Below are 26,653 nucleotides of genomic sequence, written 5' to 3' on the forward strand. Positions count from 1 at the left end.
TGATAATGATGAAAACAAGTGGCGCCAGAACGCAACATTCTTTCCAAGGTGTCTACCGTCTAGTTTTATACTAGTTACTAGTTATCATTTAAGCAAAACTTTCCCGGCCGGCGTAGCGTAGGTCCATGGGCAAACCAAAATTCAGCCAGCGCACATGTTATTGTTGACATCAAAATTTAATCAAACAACAGGTGGCGCTCTTCACAATTAACGGTGTTAAATCTATCCTCGTGCGGTGTGTCAAGCAAAACGGAAAACGAATAGCGATTCCCATTTTTCTATTCGACAGCAAAACGGAAAACGAATAGCGATTCCCACTTCCCCGGGCCCCATTCGACAGCATAACGGAAAACGAATAACGATTCCCCCCTCCCTACTCGACAGCAAAATGGGAATTCGGATAGCATTTCCCAAATCCTATTGAAAACAAAATTGGGATTTGGGATTTCTCAATGCATGATGGGAAGATCGTACTTTTTGTCACACTTTTTGTGACCGTTGAGGGGGTACTTGTGGATGTCCATTAAATCAAAGATACTGGGCGGAGCCAGTCTGGGGGCCCGGTGGTTTGGTGTGTATTGTAGTTATATAATCGTAGTGAGAATTTCTACGCGAGCTTAGTGAAAAGTGCATTTTTAGTGAAAACAAAGAGCTCCAAAATGGCATCTTCACAGCCGGCAACATCACAAGGAAAAGGAAAGATTGGAATCATTGGAAGGTTTGTGGAGATTGTTTTGTTTTGCCAAAAATTAATAAAACGAAGTGGCTATCGTTACGGCACTCGTTGTTTAGCGCCCTCTACGATATTTTTTTGATACGCACGCAGGTATATAATTATTTGTTTCCCCCCGATTTATCGAGCAGTGCGCCAGCTTAGCCGATAGAGTGTAGGATTTTGCACCGCGAGGTTGCGGGTTCGAATCTCAGTTTTGCACTCGAATTTTTTTCCTTTTCTAACCTGAGGCTTTGGAGGATTTTTTTTAAAAGGGAAAAAAAGTCCGAATTTCATAAAGTTCAAATTCACTTTTTTCCTTCTAATTTTATATTTTCTTGTCATGTTTTTTTATAAAAGTTGCCAGGTTGCAGTCTACCGTAACGATAGAAAATGGGAAATGCGTTACGGCTGCCGTAACAATAGCCACTGCGTTAATAAAAAGATAGCCTAGTGGATATATTGCCGGAGCCTCGGAGGTAAAGTTAAGTGTCTGTCACTGTGACATGTTTCACAAATTTTTGTAATTGTGAGAACTGCCGGATGAAAAAAAAAAAGTTTCTCATCCAGGGGAAAAAAATGAAGGAGGTGGTTCTCTGTTTTTTCCCCATTTTCTCGACTCTTTTGCTGGCAATGGTCCAAAGGAGCTGTCGCATCTTTTCAAGTTGTTAGGCCTACCTCTATGACTATGTTATTGGTTGCAGTGGTCTGATTGGACGAAGTTGGGCCATGATATTTGCCAGCGCCGGTTACAACGTCACAATGTTTGACATCAAAGAGTCGCAGGTAAGTTTATCATGAAAAATGATCTTCATTCATATGTTTAATTTGTTTTGTTCAATGATTAAACAAACTCAATGAGTTCTGACCGTGTGATGTCAGAGTACCACCTGAACACCATTTTCCCTGTTATCGGCCGCTGTTGCACATTTTTTTTTCATCTTGTTTATCTTTTTCATTTTCCATGGACTAAATTCACATTTTTCATTTTTGCCCCCTCCCCCTCCGAAAATTTCATGCATTACACTACAGTGTCAAAATGCCAAAGGTCCCATTAATTTCCCCAGCTGACTGGCGCTATGGCAGACATCACCAACCAGCTCGCCGAACTCCAGAAATCCGGAACGCTGAGGGGCGCGCTGACAGCTGAACAACAGAGGGCGCTAATCAGCGTGACCAGCGACATGAAAGAGGCCGTCACCGGTGCCTTTCATGTACAGGTATGGTTCAGCGTTGATGAATCAGAGGAGGGGGTGAAGACACCCCAACCCCCTCCAATGCCCCACCCCCACCCCCACCCCCACCCCCACCCCCCACCCCCCACCCCTCACCCTCCCCCTCCCAACCATCACCCCGAACCCCACCTCAACTCCACCCAATACCCCAGTCGGTATTTAGAGCTTCAGTTGCAAAACAAAGTTTTTCATTAGTCTTGGTAGTAGATTACCCCCCCCCCCCATCCCAACCCCAACCCCCATCCCCATCCCCACCTAAACACACATCACCCTCCCCACAGCCTTCCTCATCCTTACTTCCCATCCTTAGCCTCCCCCACATCCTCACCCTCCCCCCTCCCCTACCCTTCCCCCGCATCCTTACCCTCCCCGCATCCTTACCCTCCCCCTCATCCTTACCCTCCCCCGCATCCTTAGCCTCCCCCGCATCCTTAACCTCCCCCGCATCCTTACCCTCCCCCTCATCCTTAACCTCCCCCGCATCCTTACCCTCCCCCGCATCCTTACCCTCCCCCTCATCCTTAACCTCCCCCGCATCCTTACCCTCCCCCTCATCCTTACCCTCCCCCGCATCCTTAGCCTCCCCCGCATCCTTACCCTCCCTCGTATCCTTACCCTCCCCCGCATCCTTACCCTCCCCGCATCCTTAACCTCCCCGCATCCTTAACCTCCCCCGCATCCTTACCCTCCCCCGCATCCTTAGCCTCCTCCGCATCCTTACCCTCCCCTGCAACCTTACCCTCCCCTGCATCCTTACCCTCCCCCTCATCCTTACCCTCACGGCATCCTTACCCTCCCCGCATCCTTACCCTCCCTGCATCCCTACCCTCCCCCACATCCTTACCCTCCCCGTATCCTTACCCTCCCCTGCATCCTTACCCTTCGTCATCTTTAACATCTCTTGCATCCTTACCCTCCCTCGCATCCTTACCCTCCCTCGCATCCTTACCCTCCCCTGCATCCTTACCCTTCGTCATCTTTAACATCTCTTGCATCCTTACCCTCCCTCGCATCCTTACCTTCCCCCTCATCCTTACCATCTCCTGCAACCTTACCCCCCCCCCCCCCCCGCATCCTTACCCACCCCGCATCCTTAACATCCCCTGCATCCTTAGCCTTCCCCACATCCTTGCCCTCCCCGCAACCTTACATCTCCTACATCTTTAACCTCCCCTGCATCCTTACCCTCTGGCATCCTTAACCTTTCTCCTATCCTTACCCTCCCCCGCATCCTTACCTCTCCCGCATCATAACCCTCTCCCACATCCTTACCCTCCGGCATCCTTAACATTTGTTGCATCCTTACTACCCCCTGCATCCTTACCACCCCCTCTCCCCAATTCCCCTCCCCTCCTCCACCACTCCACCCCACCTCCACCCTCAAAATTTATACCAGTTTGCTTCTTCACAGGAATGTGTTCCAGAGAATGAAGAATTGAAGAAGAAAGTCTTCAGTGAGATGGAACAGTACGCCGACGACGCGGCCGTTCTCTGCAGCTCTGTATCCTACATTGAGCCTTCCAAACTCTTTGCCCATCTCAAACGACGCAGCCAATTCATCGCGGCCCACCCGGTCAGTTGCTAGGAGTTAAAAGTTTAAAGCCATGTAGGGACGTTTGCAATTACCCGGAAATACAACAAACAATTTGACTAGCTGACAAGCTGATGAGTGACTGACTAACTAACTGACTGAATTATGTCTCAAACAGAGATTTGGCGTGACTTTTCTTTTTTATTTGTTGCAGACCAACCCTCCATACTACTGCCCACTTGTTGAGATCATCCCTAGCCCCTGGACCGAGCAGTCGGTCGTGTCTCGAACCCGAACTTTACTGGAGGAAGTGGGCCAAGTACCAGTGACAGTGAAGAAAGAGATCTACGGATTTGCTCTGAACCGAATGCAGATTGCCATCGTCAACGAAGCCTGGAGGCTGGTCGCTGTGAGTAGTGCTTGTCGTAATTTTGCTAAATTTGGAAATATTTTCCACAATTTTGGATGTTGTTTGATTTTCTAAAAGAGAAAGACTAAGGACTAAATTCCTCATTGATGCTCATTTTTTTATTAGGATGGAGTGATGTCACCCGAAGACGTTGACAAAGTTTTCACGGCCGGTTTAGGGATGCGTTATGCATTTTGCGGTCCATTTGAAGTCATACATCTCAATGCAGAAGGTAATACTACTAAATAATAATAACAATAATGTAGTGCTTATATAGTGCTTTATACCACGAAGGTCTCAAAGTGCTTCACAAGTTACACCTGTTCATGTCGTGAGACCAGTTTTAACAGCAGTTCGAGATCAGTGCATTCTAGTCTTGACCTTCTTAGGGTGGCATGGGTGGCTTGTGCGTAAAGCGCTCGCCTCTCACCAAGGTAACCACGGTTCGAATTCTGGCCGCGGATCCTGGCCTGGCCGCGGATCACACGTGAGTAAAGTTGTGCATTGGTTCTCTCCTGTGCCACAAGGGTTTTTCTCCGGGCCCTCCGGTTTTCCTCCCTCCGGAAAAATCAAACACTTTCGATCTCAGGCTGTGCTCCGTGGTCATATATGGGTTGATGTGGCCGGCAGCCATAGGCGCCTTTACGTGCCAGCGGCCCGACCACGTTGTAGCCGCGTCCTTCGCAATTCAGCATACCAGCTGCCAGTAAGGATGATTAGCCTCCCAAATTATTATTATTATTATTATTCTCAGATACCCATTTATACTCCTGGGTGGAGAGAGGCAATCGTAGTAAAGTGTCTTGCCCAAGAACACAAGCATCACATTCCCCGTCAGGGTTCGAACCAATTACCACGGCACCGAGTCGAACACCGTAACCATTGGGCCACAGCGCTCCACGCCTCCTCTAAATGTCATTTTATTAACCTTAATTTAAGGCTAGTACAAATTACAAGATTGGAACAGCACCAGTCTTGTTCTTATACCTCGACTGATGTGATTTTAGGGTGGCGTGGGTGGCTAGGGCGTAAAGCACTCACCTCTTACCCCTGTGGCCCGGGTTTGATTCCCGGCTGGGGTCATATGTGAGTAGACTTGTTCGTTGATTCTCTCCTGTGCCAAAAGGGTTTTTCTCCAGGTTTCCGGTTTTCCTCCCTCCGCAAAAAAATCAACATTTTCGATCTGGTTGTGTTTCATGGTAAGACATGGCTTGTATTACAGCTGCATAAGATGCTGGTAATAATAATAATAACGAAGTTTTATAAAGCGCACATATCCACCAAGGTGCTCAGGGCACTATTACAATGAAAACGAAACAAAACAAAATCAGTTTAATTACAAAAAAACGGATCTTTCGACATGAGGTGTGTTTTGAGAGATGTTTTGAATGAGTGAATAGAAGTGGAGGTTTTGATATGAAGAGGTAGTTGACTCCAGAGATGTGGTGCTGCAACAGAGAAAGATCTGTCCCCCCAGGTACGATGAGATTTGACTTCTTGAAGAAGATATTTATTTCCAGATCGAAGGTTGCGAGATGGTTTGTATATATTGAGCATGTCCAGGATGTACGCAGGTGCTTGCCCATTAAGTGCTTTGAAGACAATGAGCATCAGTTTGTAGATGATTCTAGACGATATTGGGAGCCAGTGAAGATCCAAAAGGACAGGTTTTATATGGGAGTGGTACATGCCTTCGGCTCAACCAATTGTAGCTGCGTCCTTCGCTGCGACGAGTGAGGATGATTGCCCTCCCCCCGCAAGTTAGTTTCCTCTAGATATGGTAAATACCTGATATATTTATGGAAATAAAACATTTTATATATTTCATCAAGGTATTGCCAGCTATCTAGAGCGCTACGGCTCCACCATACAGCGCGTGTCGTCGACATTTGGACCTCCGCCAGCTTTCACCGGACCGGTGTACGACGCCATTGTGCAAGACAACGACGCCCACTATCCATTGGACAAACTGCAAGAGATGCGCGGGTGGCGGGATGCCAGACTTGTGGCACTGGCTAAACTAAAAAAGGACATGGAGGATAATAAAGCACTTTAAAAATGAGGCTGAAGGTATTATTTTTTCATGAATTTCATTCTATTTGTCATGATTTGAATAATCATCAATTTTGGGTGGATTTGAAATATATAAGTTTTTACCAATATTAGGCTACTTTAAAGTTACATTCCCACCTTGCCCAATTTTCAACTTTTAAGTTTTATTCCAACCAAACAAACCACTTACGTTTTCCTTTTTTTGACATTTACAATCCTCTGAAAAGGGATTTTTGTTTTGGGCTCAAACAGATCTGCTTTGCAAGCAGACTGGCTCCTAGTCCATACATTATCATTACTGAATGTGGGGCGGGAACCAGCCTACCCTGCGAGAAAAGAACTATTGTCTGGCAGCTAAGTATTCAAAATTTTGAAGTCAGGCAATATCTTAACATTGGCCAATTTTTTTCAGTCAATATCTCATGTTAAAGTAAAGGGGGGGGGAGGGGGGGGGGGGGGGGGGGGGGGGGGGGGGGGGGGGGGCATGCCCAGGACAACCCCCGCCAGCCTTGACTCAATCCCCCTTCATATCGAACCCCCCCCCATATCACCAGCACCGCCACTAACCCCCCCCCCCCCCATTTTGAAAGATAGATCTGCCCCTGAGGTAAAACAAAACATGGTTATGTTCACCATATTGTTAGAAGTTACAAGTCAATCAAGCCTAATTAGTTTCATGAGTTGGTGTCATATGAAAATCCTATGAAAATAGGACCCATTTTCCCTATTATTGGTTAATCCTTCGCACATGACCAGTCACTCTCTCCTAATTATCATACTTACGCATATGCAATACTACCAAAGAGTCCATATTTCATGGAGTCGTATATTCATGCTTATGACCGGCATATTTAGAAATTTGATAACGCAAGCATCCAATACCTTTGAATAATGGTATGACAATTACTGTATAAAAGCCTAGCTTTGCATGTTTTTTTTTTTGTATTTTGTTTAACTTTACAATCATTCAAATCTTTTGAAGATGAATTCAAAATAACGGGTAATGTAAAACATTAATATTTATGAGTAATTAAAACAGTAAAAACAAAATCTATAAATTTTTTGACGTATATTATATATGCAAGAAGTGCTAAAGTAAAGGTAGCAATCAAATCAAAATATTAATGAGTAAAAAATAAGAATAAAAAACAAAAACATTTACAAACTGTTTGAATTTACAGAAAGATTTAAGGTTGTTGGTCAGTAAATATACCCCAAGTCACAATTTGCATACCCTCAAATTATCTGTTATAAGACGCATTTGTGGCCCATGCAGTTGGGGCTTTTTAAAGCTGACTCGGGACAGAGGTTCTGCCCTGGAATTTTAGCTTGTACCTCTGTGAAATTTGGATGAAAAAAGGCCCTGGAATTGCTCTATTTTCCAATGGAATGAGGGATCATTTCAAAATGGCGACGGACCACATGACTACTTCTAGGGGTGATCATCTTTGAAGTAACATTTCCCCCAAAAGCATTGGTTAACCTCCAATAATTTTACAGAAACTGCAAGATGGTGAAATAAGCTTTAATTTGATGTGTGTCGAACACCTTGGTGAGTTGTGAGTAATTATCCAGATTTTTTTAAGTGAGTGCATTTATCATTTGGGTCTATGGCAATTTCTCAGGTAGCGTATAAACAACCTGAAGTGTAGTCATTTTTTTGGAGACCATGCGGGCTGGATAAATAAAATTGGCTCTCCACGGACGGGCTGAAGCCCTCTGGGTGTAACCCCTGCGCGCCACTTTGTTGTCCCACTAAGACAAAAGAAAACACATCATCTGCTGATTACGGCCGAAAGGGTGTTTCAATATTGACTTTGCTTGCGCATTGCCTGCTCGTAGACGGCGTTCACGAACTGAAACTAAATCTGAACATTACTTGCCTTAAAGACTAAGATAGAGTGCAGTGCCTGCGAGCTGGGATGAATTGTGCAAATCGCTAAAGGATTATCAGGCAATTTGCTCTCAACATTTTCAACTTTTGCTTTCATAGATTAGCGGGAAATCGGGCTAATGCTGTTTTCGTTTGCCATTTAGTTTACCTATTGAATGACCCAGTAGTCTGATCTATTAAGCCACGCCCACTGCACTCTGGCAGCAACTGCACAAAACCGTTTTCCTGCGCCCTTTATGACCCAATAGTGTGATCCTGTAAGCCACGCCCACTGCAGTCGGGCAATAACGTACGTACGCCCATCCCTTAACGTTTGCAAGCTTCATGCGCACGACCCCTTCCCCAACCCTCGATTTTTGCTCCCGTGATCCGACTTTTTCCATCAGCGGGCACCACCTGCGCCGGAACCCAGTCTAGCACCAGCTTTTCTTTGCTAGCCGGCGCGGCTCGATAAAACGACGTTCTTTATCTCCAACACGGCCAAGTGGTAGCTCGATATCGCGTCGATACTGCCAAGGTTGAAAACAAGTGCGTGCCTTGTGGGGTGCAGACCAGTAAATAAGCCCAAATTTGTCTACGCCGGCCAAATCACGACTTGTACACTGGCAATGTTTTATCTTTATAGAGACCTTTGTGGTTCCTTCCCTTCGGGGTTTGTAGATATGAAGGATCCCTGTTCTTCACTAGCTTTGAACTTGTATTTCTGAGGAAATTTAAGGTGAACATGGACCCGAGAGCCGCTTTATTTTGCAATGGAGTGGATGGATCGTTTTCAAAAAGGCGATGGACTGCTGGACTGCTTTCCAGGGGTGGTCAACTTTAAAGGGAAAAATCTCCTAACAAAACTTGAACCGAAAGTGAAGAAAGGGGATTAATTAATCAATCGAGTAGTCTTGCCTGTTTAAAGTACCAAATTTGAATAAGTTGGGGACCACACGCACGAACGAAAGCCTGTGAGGGTGGAATTTTCTCTATTTTTTTTTTAAAGTGGTGTGATTATAACTTTTAAAGAGTCCTCCAACCAATCATTTGTTATAAATATTCCTGCAGGCGACCTCTGGCCAATCAGTTGTGGTTAGTTATACATATTCATGGTGACCTGTGGCCAATCAGTTGTGGTTAAATAGTTATACATATTCATGATATATCATCTGGCCAATCACCGGGTTGTGGTTACTCATTATGACCATACACTGCACTGGCCAGTGGTTATAAATATTCACGAAATTACCACTTGCCGATTGAATGTGGTTAGTTATAAATATTTATGTTAGGACTTTGGGTCCATACATTGTGAATATTCATTGTTCATATAATATTCATTGTTCGGCAATCAGTGGAAGTTAGTGATGAATATTCATGAAGACCTCTAGCCAATCGGCTGCATTTAGTTTATAAACAGTCATGCAACCTCTGGCAAGTCCGTAGCGGCCAGTTATAAATATTCATGTGACATCTAGATCATGCAAATCAGTTGCGGTAGTAAAAATTATTCAGTAGGCCATGTATTTTTGCGGATAATTTCTTTTTCATTGCCTCATAATTTTCTCTCACGCCCACTTTGTTCCAATGTCCCATTCAAGTTGATGGTTGAACTCCACACTCGGCCGATGTTGAGAAATTTCCAATTAATTTATCGCCATTATCCAATTTGTACTAACAGGATGTGAAAGCAATTACAAATTACTGTTGAGCCGATGTGGATGTACGTTACTTAATGAATGCGAAGGTCTCCCATAAAAACAAATCCTTCGCCAAATTTCCCGGCTATTTTGCGGGGCGAAACTATTGCCGCGACTCGCCCGAAGGCTACGACTTCCGTTGCCGCCGCAGGCGTCAAAATAGTGCCGCCAAAAAAAAATCAATATGACGTCATCGATTCGGTGCGTTTTGATTCGCGTGCGGTATGTCGTGAGTGGTTGTATAGTTGTGCGTGTTCATATACTAGGGAGGTTGCATGCCTTGCCTGTGGTAGGAACCGTTTTTTTTGCGAAGGTTGTTCGTGACCACACTTTCTGATTAGGTATAGTGTGGCGTCGTGGAACGAGGGGTGGAAAGCTCGAAGGGACTCGAGCTCGCAGACCGAGCGATTGGCCGAGATTTGGGGCGCAGATCTGGAGCAACCTCGTCTCGTTTTTCAAGAGTCCGCGGACAAAGCTGCATATTAGTGAGATTTTTCCTCGGGCCCTTTTTTTTTTAAAAGCCGGTCGGCAATTGTCGTGATCATACACAGGCTTGGTGAATCATAAATAAACCTAATCCAAACACACTTTGAAGCTATTTAAAGCGAGATCCCTTTCAGCTACCAAGACCCAAAACCACGAATTACAATCCAGATTAATCCGTTTGATTGGATGTGATTTCAAAACGAGAAACTGCATGCTATTCATTCACCAATGCACGTTTTGACTGAAGTCCGCTAGCTTTTAACAGAAGTGCCGAGCCTCCTTTCCTGCCGCAGTCACATTTCGACGCTCCGTCAACCGTGACAAAGCCACTAGTGCAGAGCTTTTAGGACCCATTAGGCGGCTTCAAGGTAAGTCTAAAATACAGTAATATTTCATAAGGTTTTACTGCGGCGAACCGTGAAGCGAAAGTGCATGTACTCGAAACAATAAGATTAACCTCTTTTAGTTAAAAAGGCCTATAGATGCAAACCCATCGTCTGATGGCAATTCATTATACTTTTAGCTAAATATATCGTGTGTTTACCCATTGACTGAGATGCATAGGCCCGAAAGCAAATGGGATCATTTGCTTTTCATGCATTTTGTTCATTTCCAATATAGTAACACCACTCGAAATCCAAAGAAGAATGTTCAAAACCTAATCAGTTGAAGTTTCAGCTCAGTGGATATAACACGATTTGAAAAAATAGTGAAAAACCATACACAACCTTTTGATCAGGAAATCGTCAATAGCACTGTTTATTTCCAAAAAACACTGAATTGGCTGCATGATCGTATTTTGAAGCCAGACGGAATAAATTAACGGGCTATTTATAGTACCAGCACGATCTTTAATCCAAGTTTTGATCTTTTTGATAATAATTCGGTAGGTTACTTTTGGGATAATTGCAAAATGATCATGTCGTTAAAATTTTGCAATCAACCGAAGTAATATAACTGTAGGCCTCACATCCTGAGGCATAGGCCTACTGGAGGTAAAGAAGTAAATACCAAAAATCTGTCTCCGTTATTAGAGGTCTTGCCTTGAAATCATTTTGCTAGACTACATTTTGTACATAGGATGTCGAAGAGTTCGGTTCCGAATAAAGGCAAAAGATTATTGGTAACTCGGGTGTACGAACAGGAATTTCAATTGACATGATTAGCGATAAAACATGTTTACGAATTCAGCGGGTATGACTAGCTGTTGCTAAGAAATTATTTTTTTAACAAAAGGCGTATACTTATATACTTTATGACATTGAAAGTAAAGACGTGAGAATGCCACGAGCAGTAACATATCATTTTATCCCATCGAAAATGTTTGGGTGAACCTTAGTTTTAGATCTTATACAGCTTTGTGATTAGAAATTCCCAGCCCTAGGCTATATATGCAGGCATTGTTTTGAACTTCTCACTGAAGATTATTTTGTTTATGTATTTTCCTCACAACATTTTCAAGCCATAGTGCCAGTTTGTGCCGAAAATAATTTTCAACATTTTTTTATGTTATTACTATAGTCACTGATGTCTTATAATATACGGCAAGGCGTGGGTGATACCTCACCTTTAAAATAATATTTTTAATGGGGCAATTATTTAGGTATGCTGTCGGGACCTAGGATTATGAAACCCCGCGTTCAAGAATGTTGATGTTACCTTGAAGAGAATCAGCCGACATCTTCAAATAAAACATTAATGTGTCAACCATGTTGTACTCTGCGGGTTGCCAATTACATTAAAATAAAACAAAGGGGAAAGGTTACGACACTTGGTGGCAGCAGCAACTCCGGGCATGCGCATAACTGCCTAACAACGTGAAGAACCGCAGTGTGAAAAAATGACGAGCAGGCGGTAAAATTTGCTGTTCGACACAAAAAAAGTGCCTCAAAGGGTTCCGTTGCCAGTAGAACATCTTAATTTACACCAGTCACCGAAGTATAACGTAAGTACGCTGCGTTGCAGGCTAACTAAAATGGAAATTCAGCTGAACTTTGAGACTTCTGTGACATTTTTGGTTAATATGTGCAACTCTTAAGGACACGGCTTGCCTATTTTATGCCCAATTTCCGGACACCAACCTTTGAATCCCGGAAGTTAATTTCAAGATATATATTGACATCAGCAAGTAATTTTTGCATACCAAGCGTTAAAAAGATAATAGTAACAACATTACTGAATGAGAACAAACATATTACCAATGACTGACAACAGCAATGGAAGGTCGAGAAAATGTCCAGTCATTTTATTCTCGTTTTAAATACACAGCAGGAATAGCCATTTGAAGCGAGACAGTGAAAAAACAAGGCGACTTATGAGCCTTTTGAGTGATAGTTACTGTAAAGAAAACAGTCAGCAAAATATGGCTTTTTAGTCAAGCAGAGGTGCCTTTGTGTACAGCATAATAATTGTAACAAAGCGAGCATTCACGCTGGATATTTACGACCATAAATTCCGATTGTGCCAATGAATTACGACATGTTGCGCCGTGCAGCAGCCGGCTCTGGCTCACACACCTAGCTACACGTCAGAGGCTATTTTCATGAGCCACAGTATGTTTCTTTTCGAATTTGAACTTTTTTTTTTGCAAGCCCCGAGGTATAGTGCTGTAAGAAGGGAACCATTTTGTGAACTTATTTAAGATTTGACAACATAGTTTAATATTGACATTTTTGTAGGCCTAGGCCTATATGGGGAAGTACATTATAGGCCTACACATTTTGCCTAAAGTGTTCGGTTACTTTTACTGAAAGTAATTTGTTTAGTTTCGAAATTGGACATCTTTTTTTGGCAAGCCCCGAGGTATAGTGCTGTAAGAAGAGAACCACTTTGTGAACTTATTTAAGATTTGACAACATAGTTTAATATTGACATTTTTGTAGGCCTATAAGGGGAAGTACATCATAGGCCTACACATTTGCCTAAAGTGTTCGGTTACTTTTAATGAAAGTAATTTTGTTGACAAGAGAAACAGAGCAAAATTCGGCATTATACTTTTATTAATGCTATTGGTATTTCTGATATATTGGAGACAGAACATTTTATCTTCACGATAATACCCCTTTAATCTAAGAAATCAGCTTAGTATTAATCATATTCAGCACCCCCAAATTAGGTAAAATATATATATGTAGACCAACTTATACTGAAAAAAAAATGCATCTTCTCGCCTTAAAACGAGCTCTTTTTTTAAAGTATGGTCTAGACTATTGGAAGTTTATGCCACACTCAACAGAACACCTTTTGAATTCAGTGGAGATGAGGATATCTGAATATTTGTTGTTTAGGCTTAACCACTTGTAGACGCTGTAAGAATATAGACAGTAACCACAATGGCGGGCTGGGTGCATACCTTTCTTAATATAACGTCCACTGCAACTCAATCAAAATAGGAATTTCTGGCATCTGTGCCAAGGCACGTAGTTTTAGTGTAGCCTATCTGTGAGCCTTCGCTTATTGACAGTAAATTCCTATTTCTTCGAATTTTATGTTAGACTATTAAGTAATAGGCTATAGGCAAAGTAGCAACTTTTCAATTGGGAGCCCATTGTTTTTGCATTGTTTTTTTCTGCAGTGTGGGGTATAAACCGTTTTCAAATGGGAACTTGTTTTGTCGTTTGTCAATCGATTTAAAACAGGTGTTTCATATGGAGAATGTGATCAGTTTAAGTATCTTGATAATGCGCGCAGCACTTCTGTTGCAGGTGCCAGTAGATCCCCGCACAATTCCACACATTATTCGAGTCGCAGGTAGTAGACGCGCCTTCATTGTCATCGGAGACATTTCGATTAGATCGCCAGCTTCTCGCTCGTTTTCGTCTTTTGTTGGCGCGGACAAAAACTCGCAGAGCCCCTTTTCAGTTGAATAGATCGCATGCAGGCCATCCAATAACGCACCGGCGGGATTAAAGTCATTCGAGATCCAGAGAGGGATGTGAATGACAAAAAAATAATTTGCTGGGGAAAAGAAATTGGCAATGCAGCTATTTTTTTGTTGGTTATCTTATCAAAGGTGAAAACAGACGGATCGTGTGGGGAATGGTTGCCGTGGAAACGCGGCAAGGCATTCATGTGGGAAGTCGGTCGTAAATTTGATACATGCGTGCATCAAGCGGTAGAAGTCAGGTCTAATTATAATTTGTATGTGAAGAAAAATGAGCACTGGAAGTGTGTTGTGTACGAAATTACAAATTACACCAAAATGCAACAAAAACAGCACCAAAACCCCCATAAATCTAGCCCCTGAGACTCTGCGGTATCCTTCGCAAATACCATGCTGTCGAAATGCTAATTGTGAAGAAACTTGTCATTCTATAGTACAGGACACCACGCCAACATTGTGGATGCGCTCCAAAGTTGGCCATAGTTACAGGATGTGCACCTAGATGCAATAATGTTTTGAATTCATAATCTTGTCGGCCCTTTTACTCAACCTATATACAACACAGAGCAGAAAACCCATCGCCATCCGTCAGTCTTGTTTTTCTTTTCAGACGTTAATTTCCTGACTATCCCCAGCTCGTGAGCGGCCCATCATCTCAGCTTCATCCAGACGTGAACACTGAACTCTCCCTTCATGTTTATGTCACGACAAACAGGCTGGGTTACACATGCTCGCGTGTTTGGATAACTTCACCATATGGCAAAACTCGGCAACGGAGAATATTTTTCTCCCGCAAACATTGCTTTGCCTGTGACTCGTCGCCCGTAGCAATGGTTGTTATTATACGGCCGGTTTCCTGATCCGTCGTTAATTGAGGGCTCAACAGATATCCCACCATAAATCGTCAGTAGGTTTGTGTATATAGACCGAAAATAATGGACTGTCTCTGCAAACATGTGCACCATCTCCGGTGTCAGTAGAGAACACACATCACAAGACTTGTTTGACAGCAAAGATGTTGACTTTGCGATGTTTGAAGAAAGAGGAGCCTGGTTAAATGTCATTGTATTTTACGAGATGTTTTCTCTAATGCCGCATCAGTATGCTTGATATTTGATATAAAATTGAGTGTTACAAATCCAATATGGTGAGCTGAGAGGTTGTGCGCCAAACAGTTCAAAACTGTTTTTTTTTTCTTAAAGAGAAACTGAATTACCAAAGCATGATTTGCATCGAAGGCGCAGGCCTGTCCAGTAGTTGATGTGCTTGAACATTTTAATGCACTGAATAAATTTGGTATGAAAATTGAGAAAAATATAAACATACATCAATAGTACTCTTTAATTTTTACGAATGTCGACACATTCTTGAGCCGACATTTCCTCACCGATTCCAACCCGTGATCTAATTATTTCGTGTGATGTTATTCTGGAAATTGCTTTTTTATAAGTCGATGTGCGAAACCGCGAATTTTCCAGTTTGCCGAGTGAATCGATCACAGATCACGGTGACAGACTCGCTGTTGCTGCGAGACCGACCCGCTAGCACGACGCCCCGCGCACGCTGCCGGGCATAGTAGTTTGGATTCGAGCTTTTGCCGTCACGGCACCTCGTATAATAATCCCAAGCATTACAGCACCGCAGATTCAATTGAGGCAAAAAGCTCTTCTGGACCGTTCACTCAATCTTCCCTCCCCGATGACAAGACGGGAGTGATGAGGGATGCGGAGCGATGCAACCCCCTTAGGGGGAAGAGAGAAATAGGAGGGAGGCAGGAGGATATCGGAGATGGAGATTTGATTTCTCCATTTAGCGAGAAAGTTCTCTTCGTGTGTAAACGCGGAGTAGACAAGGCTTTGAGAACATTTTTTGGCTGCTAGAGGTATCATCTTACGTTGACATAACGGTGGATACGTTGTCAACTGATTATGCACAGGCCCAGTTATAAAGGACTAAATCTTTACTTCTTTGAGAAAGTCTACAGTCTTTGCTGTAGAAATATAACCTATCTGTATTCATTTTGTTAGTTCATGTTTCATTATGCAGTAGCTTATAGTGCCATTGTGGAATCCTACAGGACAGTACATGTATAAGCAAAGTAAGAATGTTGATAAAGAGTAAGAAAACCTAAATCTGTTCCTGTTGCTGTTGGTGTCTTTTGCAGATGTTGATTAAACGTTTGTGATCGAAATGTGACGATAAAAGGACGAGGGAATCATTTCGATTATATTTTGCAAAGTGTCATGCAATTGCACAAAGTAATACTCTTACAATAATTGGTTCAACCTAAAACAGTATTCTATACATGAACTATTGTGATATCTATTCATAACCTTTTTAAAAGATTGGAGTTGTGAACTTTCTGTAATATTATTTTTTGATTTGCTGTAACATTGTGACATGGGAATGTGAAATGGAAAAGGGGAAATACTCGACTCCGAATTAGAATGCAGCGATGTATTAACAACAGATAAACGGTCACTGAAGCATGTCGCAGTTCCATCAATTCTGTCTTTCCCCAACCACATCTTGGCCTTTTTGTTGCTCCGAAATAAAATGACCCGTGGAAAGGTCGTGCCTTCGGGCAGAGACAAAAAAACACAAACAAAAAAACAGCTAGAGGTGAGAAGTCTGAATTTCATTATGGAAAGGGGATAGAGGACTTGGGAGGAGACAAGAATTTACAGACTTCATATCCTTGAAATGTCGGCTTGTTTCGCATGCATGGATTATCACGCCTCCGCCTCCGCCGTGTTTTATCACAGTCTCTGGTTGCCTTTTTCCCCGTCTTGAGACCTTTGGACGTGATGAAGTCGCCTGGAAAAACTGCTCTCAACCACCGAAGTGAATTAGCTTTGTAGCCACGCGGGGACTACGCAGCGGGGATTCTTCGTTGTTTTTACCTCCATCTATTGCAGATCCAATAGGGTTGCAGATTTAGGGTTGTTACAATTGCATGTTCTCGGAACCATGACAAGCTAGCAAATCTGACGCTTTTGTACTGGGTCACACTTAAGTAAGAAGCCATAATTTGTTACTTAGTCAAGCCTGAAGTTCCTGTCTCGAGATGCGATAGCTTCCAAGCTTTCTCTTTCTTCATTGCTCAAGGTGATTGCAGGTCTTCCTCTCTGCGGATTCGCTTTTGCATGGGTTCCCAGAGACGCCATGATGGCTAGCAATGGCTGATAGAATTGTGTGGTGAGAACGACACCATTTTGTTTTGCTATTTGCCTTAAAGGGGTTATGCCTACGCTTGGTGGCGCTCTTATTGTACATTAACCATATTGCAACTCAACAGGTGGACACAGGCGACCTCAAGATATTAAAAATAAGACTTTGTTCGAAAAACCTACTTTCATAAGATGTACCTCTGATGGAAGTTGTCTGGTGCCGAAAAGGGGGTATGTCAACGCTTGGTGGCGCTCTAATTGGAACGGAAACCATAATGCCACTCGACAAAATGACACAAAATTACTTCACTAAAGCTACCTTTGATATTAGTTTCATTATTTAAATAAAAATTGTGTGTATACAGTAAATAGAGTATGCCTTAGTTAATAACAGACTTGTTACGATGTGCATACATGCATATTAAAATGAAATACCTGTGAATACAGGTCTTTCTTCAGTTTCTTGAACAGATGTTCGGAAATGGCAGCAGAAGGATACTGTCTGTTGAATCTCTCCCTAGAGTCACTTTTCTCAGACAGTCTCCATATCATATCATCTTTAATTGCATTATATTCCCCCTACCAGGGCTCGCTCGCAATCTGGTAGGATTGCGGCGGTTCTAGTTTCCAGCCTTATCGTATTAGTCGGGCCCCGCCGTCCATTACCCACCGCGGAGTAATGGTAAGGGTCAGGGAGGTGATTGAATTGGTAACGGGAGATGCAAATTCCTCGTGCAATACACACTCTCAAGAGATTTGCAAGAAAGAAGAGGAGAACCTGCAAACAGATTGGGACAAAAATGAGCGGTGCCATTTTGGAATGTTTAAAATGGCCGAAATTTTGAGCAATGTGGGCAGCCTATTGTCTCTGTGCGTGAACAAAAGAGGGCATTGTTTGTTTACCTTGCTCACCATTAGTTTCGGTCGGTAGGAAGGCTACCATGCACGAGACCAGATGGCGTCCAATGGTCCTTCAATATTGGTGCCCTTTCTCATAATCTCCGTTGAGGGCGTACGTCTGAATGGAGTCCAAACTAAAGTGAAATGTTGGTCAAAGCTTTATTATGCAACACCATTCGCAACAGTCAAACAATTTGGAAGTATCTCTTTACCCATGCAGTAACTTGCTCTTTAATCTCAGCTAGCAACCAGACTGAGCCGACGGGATTGGGAGACTTTCTTCCCTCCTCGATCCCTCTCCTTCTCTCATCCTTGGCTTGTCATTACCGATCTCCCCTTCCATTAATCAAGTCCCCGGGTCTATAGCAGACCCGCGGACAAAGCGGCGACGATCGGCCCTGCCGGTCGAGCCGCTCCTTGCCCCCTCACTCTCACCAGAGCCGTCAACTCAATGCCTCGTCACCTAGAAAACACCGATCAATAACGCAATCCCGAAGACCGTAGGCCGCGGCAAGATTGAAGAGTACACTGTCGATAGGTCACTGAAGACGTGCTATAGATTTTGCGGTGATTTCATCCAAACTTTCAACTCGCGAGATTGAGTTCCTAAAACCCCAATACAAATCAATCTTGTTTTGAAAATACCCAAGTAATCTTCTAAAAGTGTTCTTGCTCGCATGTTCATCTGATGTTAAATATTAAAAGTTTCTTCCATCAAGACGCTTCAATTTTTGAAATCAAAAGTAAAATTGTTTGTGTCCGTTTTAAGGTACCGTAACATCACAATGCAATTAATTTTGGCTATATCATTTGCCCAACAGAATAATTAATAGCTGTATTTGCATCAGTTTAATTTGCATTTTGAGCAAGCAATTTACATTCTAAATAGCCAACTGGTATAACCGATTCCCATTGAAAATGAATTTGAATAATCAATTTACATTTTGAATAGCCAATCTGCATTATAAATAACCACGCCCTTCAGACACAATCCTCATAACATTCCTCAATACATTCTTTTCGCATTGCGATCATACTACGAAAACATAAACTGGTTGATAACCTTATTAATCGTTTACCTAGTAATTTACCAATATATATATAGAAATACACGTAGGCCCTGATTTCATTTCACCTATACCGAAATATCAATACCAATATCACGTTACCTATGGAAATAACAATCTCATTGTATCTATATAATTTACCTACAGCTGAAAATATCCACCATCAAACCAACTACAAAGGATAAACATTGCAGCACGATATAAAACTCCCAGGACAAAATAAAACTCTTAACTTATCAGGCTATAGATATCAACATGATACACTAACGGTATCGGAACTTGATACAGCCGCCTAAATGTACAAAACTGCAGCATCAACACACTGCTAAGTGCATGTTGCGCCACCAGCGTGACATAGATCCTTAGCTATAGACCGTCTAGAAAGCGTATCCGTAGGGAACATATTATCGGGAAACTGTAGAGCCATTATGGACTGTGCCTATTGATTGTTGGAGTTCTCAGCGATCACTCGCTAATAACTCTGGAATCTTAGATTTCACTCTGAAAAAAAACCCCACTAGGTTAAAAAAATAATAATAATAAACCGTTCACGCGATATGCACCTTTATTTTAAGACTTACCGTATTTCCCAGTTATCGGTTCCTTGATTCATTCGCTTGTGAAGACAGAAATGAAATTTTGGCGAAGAAAAAAAAACCTCAATCGATATAACCCAGTACTGTTTGAAATCACGAATTGCATGGCTCTACTATCTATTATTTCAACTTGTTTGTTTAGGTGATAAGGACTTTGCACCACTGTTTGTATTGCTCGTGTTTTGACAATCTAACATTTCAAAGTAAATGCAATGCTATTGATGTACCATAAAATTGTCTGTATGTAAATTTGTACATAAGGACTTATTACATTTGTAGTAAGATTTGCAATATAATGTAATAGCTTATCATTCAGCAAACTTATTGCTTTCCTGACATTAAACGATTTTCCAGATTGTATTATTCCCGCGAGAACAGACTATAAAATATTAATATTGTTATTAGGTAGGCATCGTAAATATTCTCATGCTAAAAGCTTAGTTTAATAATACCATTATGATACTGCTCATTACAAAAAACTGATTTCTTAACACCTTAAACTCCCGAGAGAACTGGATATATCGCTTATATAGTGGTGTTTGGATTTTTATATCCAAATGAATATTTATAAACAAGAATGAGATAGTCATTAATATTCATGAGATGGGGGCATTATCAATGATGTAGGATGGTGGAGTTTGCCACGGCGTTCACACCCTTCGGGTCCTTGGGAGTTGTTGGCGCGCCAGTCACATAGAACTGTAGATCCGCACACAGGGTTCAGTCTATGTGGTTTGATATAAGGCTTGGTATAAAAGGATTGTCGTCTTATGAGGCAGTTCACTCACGCACTCCCCGTCCTGCAGATGGGGCAGTTATAGCTCGGCTCCCCCCGAGGAGCGACCGCTTTCATTACCCAGCGTCATGCTTGTCTGGCTCCGCCGTCGGTGGCGGGAGGTTTCGAAGACGTGAGGTGCTCCACAGAGAGGACACAAATAATACCAGACTCAAAGTGAAGTGGGAGACATCACAGCGTCTTGGGAACTCACTGAGTGCATCACTGGAATACGGATTTTCTTCTCGCTTAGTTCTCTGTTTCCGTTTTCTGTCTCCTCTTCCATTAAAAAGGAATCTGTTTGTCACTGAAGATGTGGGGGTTTTAGTAACTGATAGGAGATGTGAAGGGAGATATGCAGCCGGGCATCATTATCGTCTTCATCATCAACATCGGGTAATGAAAACACTGCGTGGATAGCAACAACGGGAGGTCAGGCCCGATGGACTCGGGGAAGTAGCTTGGAAGTGCTTGGGCTTTTTCCCAAAAGGTCGGTGGTGTTTACGTGAGTTGAAATCTCAGCTGTCCTTATGGTTGATATAGTATAATGATGAGGGGACGATTATGCATATTGGGAATATCAACCTACAGACAGCTTATCGTCAGAATATATCGACTGGAATGTACATGTATTGCCCTTTGTCTTGTGTGTTTTATTGCTTCAACAATTCTAATCATGTGAATACCAGAACCTCGGTAAAACGTCCACCACTTTCCAACTGAATTAACACAACACGTGTGTGCTTCAGTGCTCTTTGTAATTGCTCCCATGCGTTTGTAAGTGATCTATAATGAATTGCGATAATGTAATGTACGTGTATAATTTCTTTCATTTTGTGTTCAATTAAATTTATATGGGCATATACTTAATATATATAGACACATTGCAGCCATCTTGAACATACAGTCCCTTTAAAATCTCAACAGGAGTGCATGATTAAAGCTTTAATATGTTCAATGCTTTGGTGATGAAATTTTGTATATATTATATAATTTATTATATTATTAATAATACATTTGAAGGTTTATACCTAATATAGACACTTTGCATTGCAGCCATTTTGGAGGTACGGTGCTTTTTGTCAACAGAAATACACACGATTAGACCTTATATGCCATTTTTGTGTGTGAAATAACATACTAGAAAAAACATCCAAGATGGATGCCGTATGCAACAAACTAGAACTGATATTGCATTTAATACACCGTGTGTTATTAACGGTTCGCCAGTCATATTGTGCCAGCGCACACTTGACCGGATTTTCACAGTACTCACACGTTCTGCATATTAAAAAGGTAAACGCCATGTAATTGAATGGCGAAACAATATGATCGTAGTTATTGGAGGAACCTGTGCAATATGCATAAATAGGAACGGCATTCAAAGACGACGTGGCTGGAATACAAAGAAATGGCTCTTGCGTACGCGTAAATCACTATAAAGGTTAACGATGATTAAAATGGCCACGCACAACAGGTTTGCACACTTTTAAATAGGTGGCAAAGCAGTGGGTTTTGCACGCGTTGACTCAAAAATGTTCTTGGGCAAGACGCTTTACTACGATTGCCTCTCCACGAAGGAGTATAAATAGCTACCTGTCGAAACGTCAAAAGCTGAGTGTTCAGTTCTGGTATGCTTCTGTATATTTGATCAAAACACGTCGCATTTCGTTAGTTTTAGGCGAATTAAGTGGAACTTGTATGACATGTTGACAGTTTCGTCCATGAGCGATATCAAACGAGAGGAATGCTTGCAAATACAACGACGCGTGACCAATCAGCGCCTTGGCATTTTGTGCATCACAATTGGTACAGCCAATCAGAGAGCGCCACTTGGTGCTGATGTTTCAAAATGGCCGACTGCGTGAAATTTTGGTGCATGTGATTGGTCAACCAGCTGCACCGTAATAAACAGCATATTTATACCGTTATTGGTATTGATGACTTAAAATGATAATTGGAATATTCAAATAAACAGTTACTGTATGCTTAAATAACCTGGCTTGTATATTTTAATATATGCACTTGAATGACAACCTAATGATAATGAAAATAGCCTCGCCACCACCGCACAAAGATAGCCGAGGATTATCGGCTACGAATTTTTTTTATTGTGTCCCGCGGACCTGATGGCAAATCGAATTAGCGCAAATCTGTTTATGTGAACGGGGATCACCGTCTACATCGCAATAACCTACGAGCGACGCAGCGCGCAGCGTACCGTGTATATATGTCACGTCGTTAGAACGGCCAGTGACCGGTGTCACATGAAATGTTGACTCTTGTGAAATCTGGTCTCTTTGACCTTATATGGACTGTAATTCTCGCACGTGATCTGTCACTGCGCTAATTCTGCTAACAGCATGCGCAAAACAAAATGAGCCCGTATTTCATCGAGTCCAAATTTCACACTATACCTGTCTTTCAATTAATTCATCAATTGAAAGCTTTATCAACTATTTGAGGCCGCTGTGTCACAGTCGATACAAAGCATTAATCTTCATAATCTATTAAGCTAGATGTAATTAAAAAGGTGCAGTATACGACTGAAGTTGTACATGAATAGCGATTGTTATTGTTGGGCGCAGCATGCAGGGATACGCTTCAGACTTCAGTGCATCTAGCTAGCCCGGCCTTATCGACAACTAGACTGTATCCAACTCCAATATTTTCCAAATGGCTCGTCATTTCGGTGGTTTTTTTGAAGGCCGTCTGATCATGCTCTTGTTTTTTTTTAATATGCACAGAGCGTCGTTAAATCGGTATTGCTGTACGGCGAAGCTCGCTTATCATCATCATGATCGGAATGATTAATGAGGCCTGTTTGTCTTGATGTACACTGCAGGTACCAAAAAAAAGAGGCAGCGAGATCGGCCCCAAGGGGAAAGTCACAACAGCGACGCGACAGGCCAGCCATGACCGAGCTAGAAGCAGTTGCCCACGGATTAACATCACATAGGCCTACCAAGACTTGCTGCTTCAACCACCATCTCCAAACTCACCACAGAACCGGGCTCAATCTGTGATCTTTTCGCGGATCCCTGCCATCTCTTCTCTCCAAAATGACTCGGGACAAGCTCAGGATGACTACTTTGCTCCCCCTTTATTCGGTGGTGTTTTTGGTCAGCGTGGCCGGCGTTCTGCTCCCCCTGTCTGCCGCGTTTGAACTCCCGCAGACGGAGGACGGTGATTGCCCGGTCAACACGGTGCGGACGCTGGACGGGGACGCCTGCATGTCGTGCGCGACTTGCTACTCCAAGTACTCACCGCAGGACTGGCTCTGCCTCAACTGCACAAGAGGTAAGAAAGAAAGAAAATCTGCTTGTCCGTGTCTGTGTCTGTTTAGTTACATCGCAACACTATGTCAGGGCCTACGTGTGTCTGATCCGTTGTTCTATTTGCCGAGTTTCAGAGCTTTTTGGGAACATAATTATCTAATTAAAACCTTGCACCAAAGACAGTCAGTTGATATAGCGAAAATACAACCCAGTATTTTTGGGAACATATTTCATATATTGCCCTCTTATTTAATATTTATTAGGTTGTTACTGCGGTTTAATATAATTGTGCAATTATATTAAACAGTCTGTATGAATAATATATTCACATCTCTCAATTTTATTCATTTCATAGTTTAGAAATAACATTTGAATACTATCCCATTTGCTGTTTTCATTTAAAAATATATTTATATTGCCTTTTTTTTCTAAATTGATTGCCTGCTTTCCATGCCATTGAGTATATTCCTACCTTAAACGGAATGGAGGCGAGGAATATGATTAGAGACTGTCTAATACAGGACCCCTTAAACGGAAATAATCCCTGCGCTACGCCAATCCGATTTGAAGACCCCAACACAATGCCGACTGTAATCTAGTCAACGCCTTATATTACATGCGGATTGATATTAATTGCGCACGAGGTCTAAGATTGGTCAGAGGTGGGTTTATGCCCATCCGCCCGTGAAAAAACCCTTACTTAAAGCGACCTACTTTCCCGGTGTTGTGATGTGCCCAATGGTAAACTTAGCTATGGTTTATGCTCAATGAAAAACACCCCAATTGGAAAACAAAAAACAAACAAACAAACAAACAACCCAAAGCAACAACAACAACAAGCAAAGCAAGGGAATTCTAGTAAAACTGGTCCCAAATCCCACAGAAATCGGTTACAAATTGGTTCAGAATATCTTTTCAGTGGAAGTCTTTTCATGCGCCAGTCTAGAAAATGGCCTTCATTGGCGTTACGGAGTAATCATTATCTTATACAATAGCACTGCCCGGTTCACAAGTGACTTTGAGACAGTCAGTGCAGGCTGGCCTCTCTGAGACCAGCAAAACCCAACAAAATCTCTACACAGTTTTACTCACAAAAATGTAAAAAGTCGACCCTTCATTTAAAACCAGTTATTAAATGGTGGTCATTGTTGGTAAGTTTCCACTCCAAAACAGCCGACCAACAAAACAAGCGCTTGAAAAGCCCTCCAAAAGGAAGGACCCTTAGTGAAAACTCAGTTAGCAATCCACTACATAGATAATAGGGCATATCGATGTACCCATTACGCTCCAAAATACTCCAGAGTTAGAGGCTCGAGCACAGTCGAAAGTCCCGATTAAGTACCCGAGGGCATGCAAAATGAGCTACGATCCACGTAGGCAGTGTGCCTATTTACCTATACGTGCGCGTGTATATCCATTATCGGACCGGTCTATATATCAAATACTGTTGTTTTTCCAAAAGAAAGGTCTATCGCCGAATCGGATTTCAGAATAAACGCCGCTGGCCAAACTTGCTTCCGTGGACAGTATCGGATCGTGCAGTCCTATCAAGAGGCAGTCGGCCGAGCCAATTCCCGATAAAGCCGATGATATGCTGCCCATAATAACTCACTCCACGGTTAAGAAACTCTTAAAATACGCCTCGCATGTCTGTCAAATACTTCACAGATTCCGGTTTTCAAAACGATAAACGAATGCATAGTTTTGGTTCTTCGTCTAAAGACTTGCATAAAATTCGTTTTGTAATATTGCCATCATAAACCTTGTATAACCTCGTCCCATTTTGGCCTTATGACACTCATGTCCGCTTCATTTGAAGTCAGTCTGTGAGAGTTAACCTCATGTAATAACATCAATGTTATGTTACTATACATCCGTGTGCAACCTCATACCATATCAGCCTCTTGTACTCCATTGTCGTGGCAGCGCCTCATTTGACCTATATAACATTAGGAACCTCATGTCATATCAGCGTCATACAGAATCATAAAATACCTACCTAAAATAACCTCTTGTCATTCCTTACTAGTCTCATTATTACCTTTCACATACGAATGCAACCTCATATCAGACCAGCAGTTTGCCATATCAGCTTCATAGTTCATATGACCTCGTCATATCAGCCCAATGTTAACCTCATGTCACATCAGCGTCATATAAACCCATATCATACCATGGACCTATGTCTTTATAGCTCCATGATCATACCAACCTCAAATAACCTCATGTCATTCCATATGTCATTCCGTCTCATTATCTTTTACCCTTTTCACATGTAACCTCATGTCATATCGGCCCGCATTCGTGTCATATTAGCTTCATATTACCTCTGTCATCAGCCTATATTGTTAACCTCATGTCATATCAATGTCCAATAACCTCATGTCATATCAATCTAACACTCATGCCATATCAGCTTCATACGACCTCTGTCAAATCAGCCTAATGTAAACCAGTCATTCATGTATGTTTAAGTCATTCCAGTCATCCATGCATGTTCAATCGACGGAATAAGAATATTTTGCTCATGATAAATCAATTGAACTGAAATATACTGCATATATTGAAATATATTTAAATACAATAAAAGGCTCCAGCAATAATATTTGATTTGACGTTTTCAACCACTACAATCTTTTGATCAACATTTGGTAAAACGAACTCGCCTGACGCATCCGTTGACTGCAGGAAAGCATTCATTCCACATGCATGCCAAAAATACACCGCACACAATACACAACGCAGTCAAAAAAAAATGGATACATATAGTGTGCATAGCCTTTGGCATTCCTTCGCACAGTAATATCTGCCGTTCACCAAAATCTCGTCTACTGGGAAATTAGAACAAACAAAAGCCCCGGCGAGATTTCTGTTTGATTAATAGATTATGCGAGTATGCAAACTGGTTGGAGGGGTGGGGGACCCATAACATACATGTGACGATTATTAAAAAGACAACACACTGCTAAGTCATTTGCATAGA

At 42.2% G+C, this 26,653-nt stretch overlaps 2 protein-coding genes across 5 annotated transcripts in view; both read left to right on the forward strand.

Moving 5' to 3' along the window:
- Positions 1-441: 441 nt before the first annotated feature.
- Positions 442-6,358, forward strand: LOC119730707 (lambda-crystallin-like). Of its 2 annotated transcripts, XM_038203709.1 has the most exons (7): positions 442-718; positions 1,417-1,498; positions 1,780-1,932; positions 3,359-3,520; positions 3,693-3,887; positions 4,014-4,119; positions 5,720-6,358. In XM_038203709.1, the coding sequence occupies exons 1-7, from the start codon at positions 660-662 to the stop codon at positions 5,941-5,943; spliced, it is 981 nt and encodes a 326-aa protein (XP_038059637.1). In that variant the 5' UTR covers positions 442-659; the 3' UTR covers positions 5,944-6,358. The 2 variants fall into 2 exon arrangements, with proteins under 2 accessions (XP_038059637.1, XP_038059639.1); XM_038203711.1 differs by lacking the exon at positions 442-718 and having other exon boundaries at positions 1,415-1,498; positions 1,745-1,932.
- A 3,441-nt stretch (positions 6,359-9,799) lies between these two features.
- The window catches only part of LOC119730821 (neuronal acetylcholine receptor subunit alpha-10-like), a 42,621-nt gene continuing 25,767 nt past the window's right edge, over positions 9,800-26,653 (forward strand). Inside the window, exons 1-2 of one of the 3 annotated variants that reach the window (XM_038203862.1) lie at positions 9,800-10,369; positions 23,238-23,692. In XM_038203862.1, the coding sequence (XP_038059790.1) occupies positions 23,455-23,692 (238 nt within the window). In that variant the 5' untranslated portion in view covers positions 9,800-10,369; positions 23,238-23,454. Of the gene's footprint in view, positions 10,370-11,817; positions 11,947-20,409; positions 20,883-23,237; positions 23,693-26,653 lie in introns of those variants that run through there. The other 2 variants (XM_038203861.1, XM_038203863.1) reach the window with 2 other exon arrangements.

The sequence above is a fragment of the Patiria miniata genome, unplaced genomic scaffold (assembly GCF_015706575.1).
Source record: "Patiria miniata isolate m_02_andy unplaced genomic scaffold, ASM1570657v1 HiC_scaffold_22, whole genome shotgun sequence".
Lineage (NCBI taxonomy): Eukaryota > Metazoa > Echinodermata > Asteroidea > Valvatida > Asterinidae > Patiria > Patiria miniata.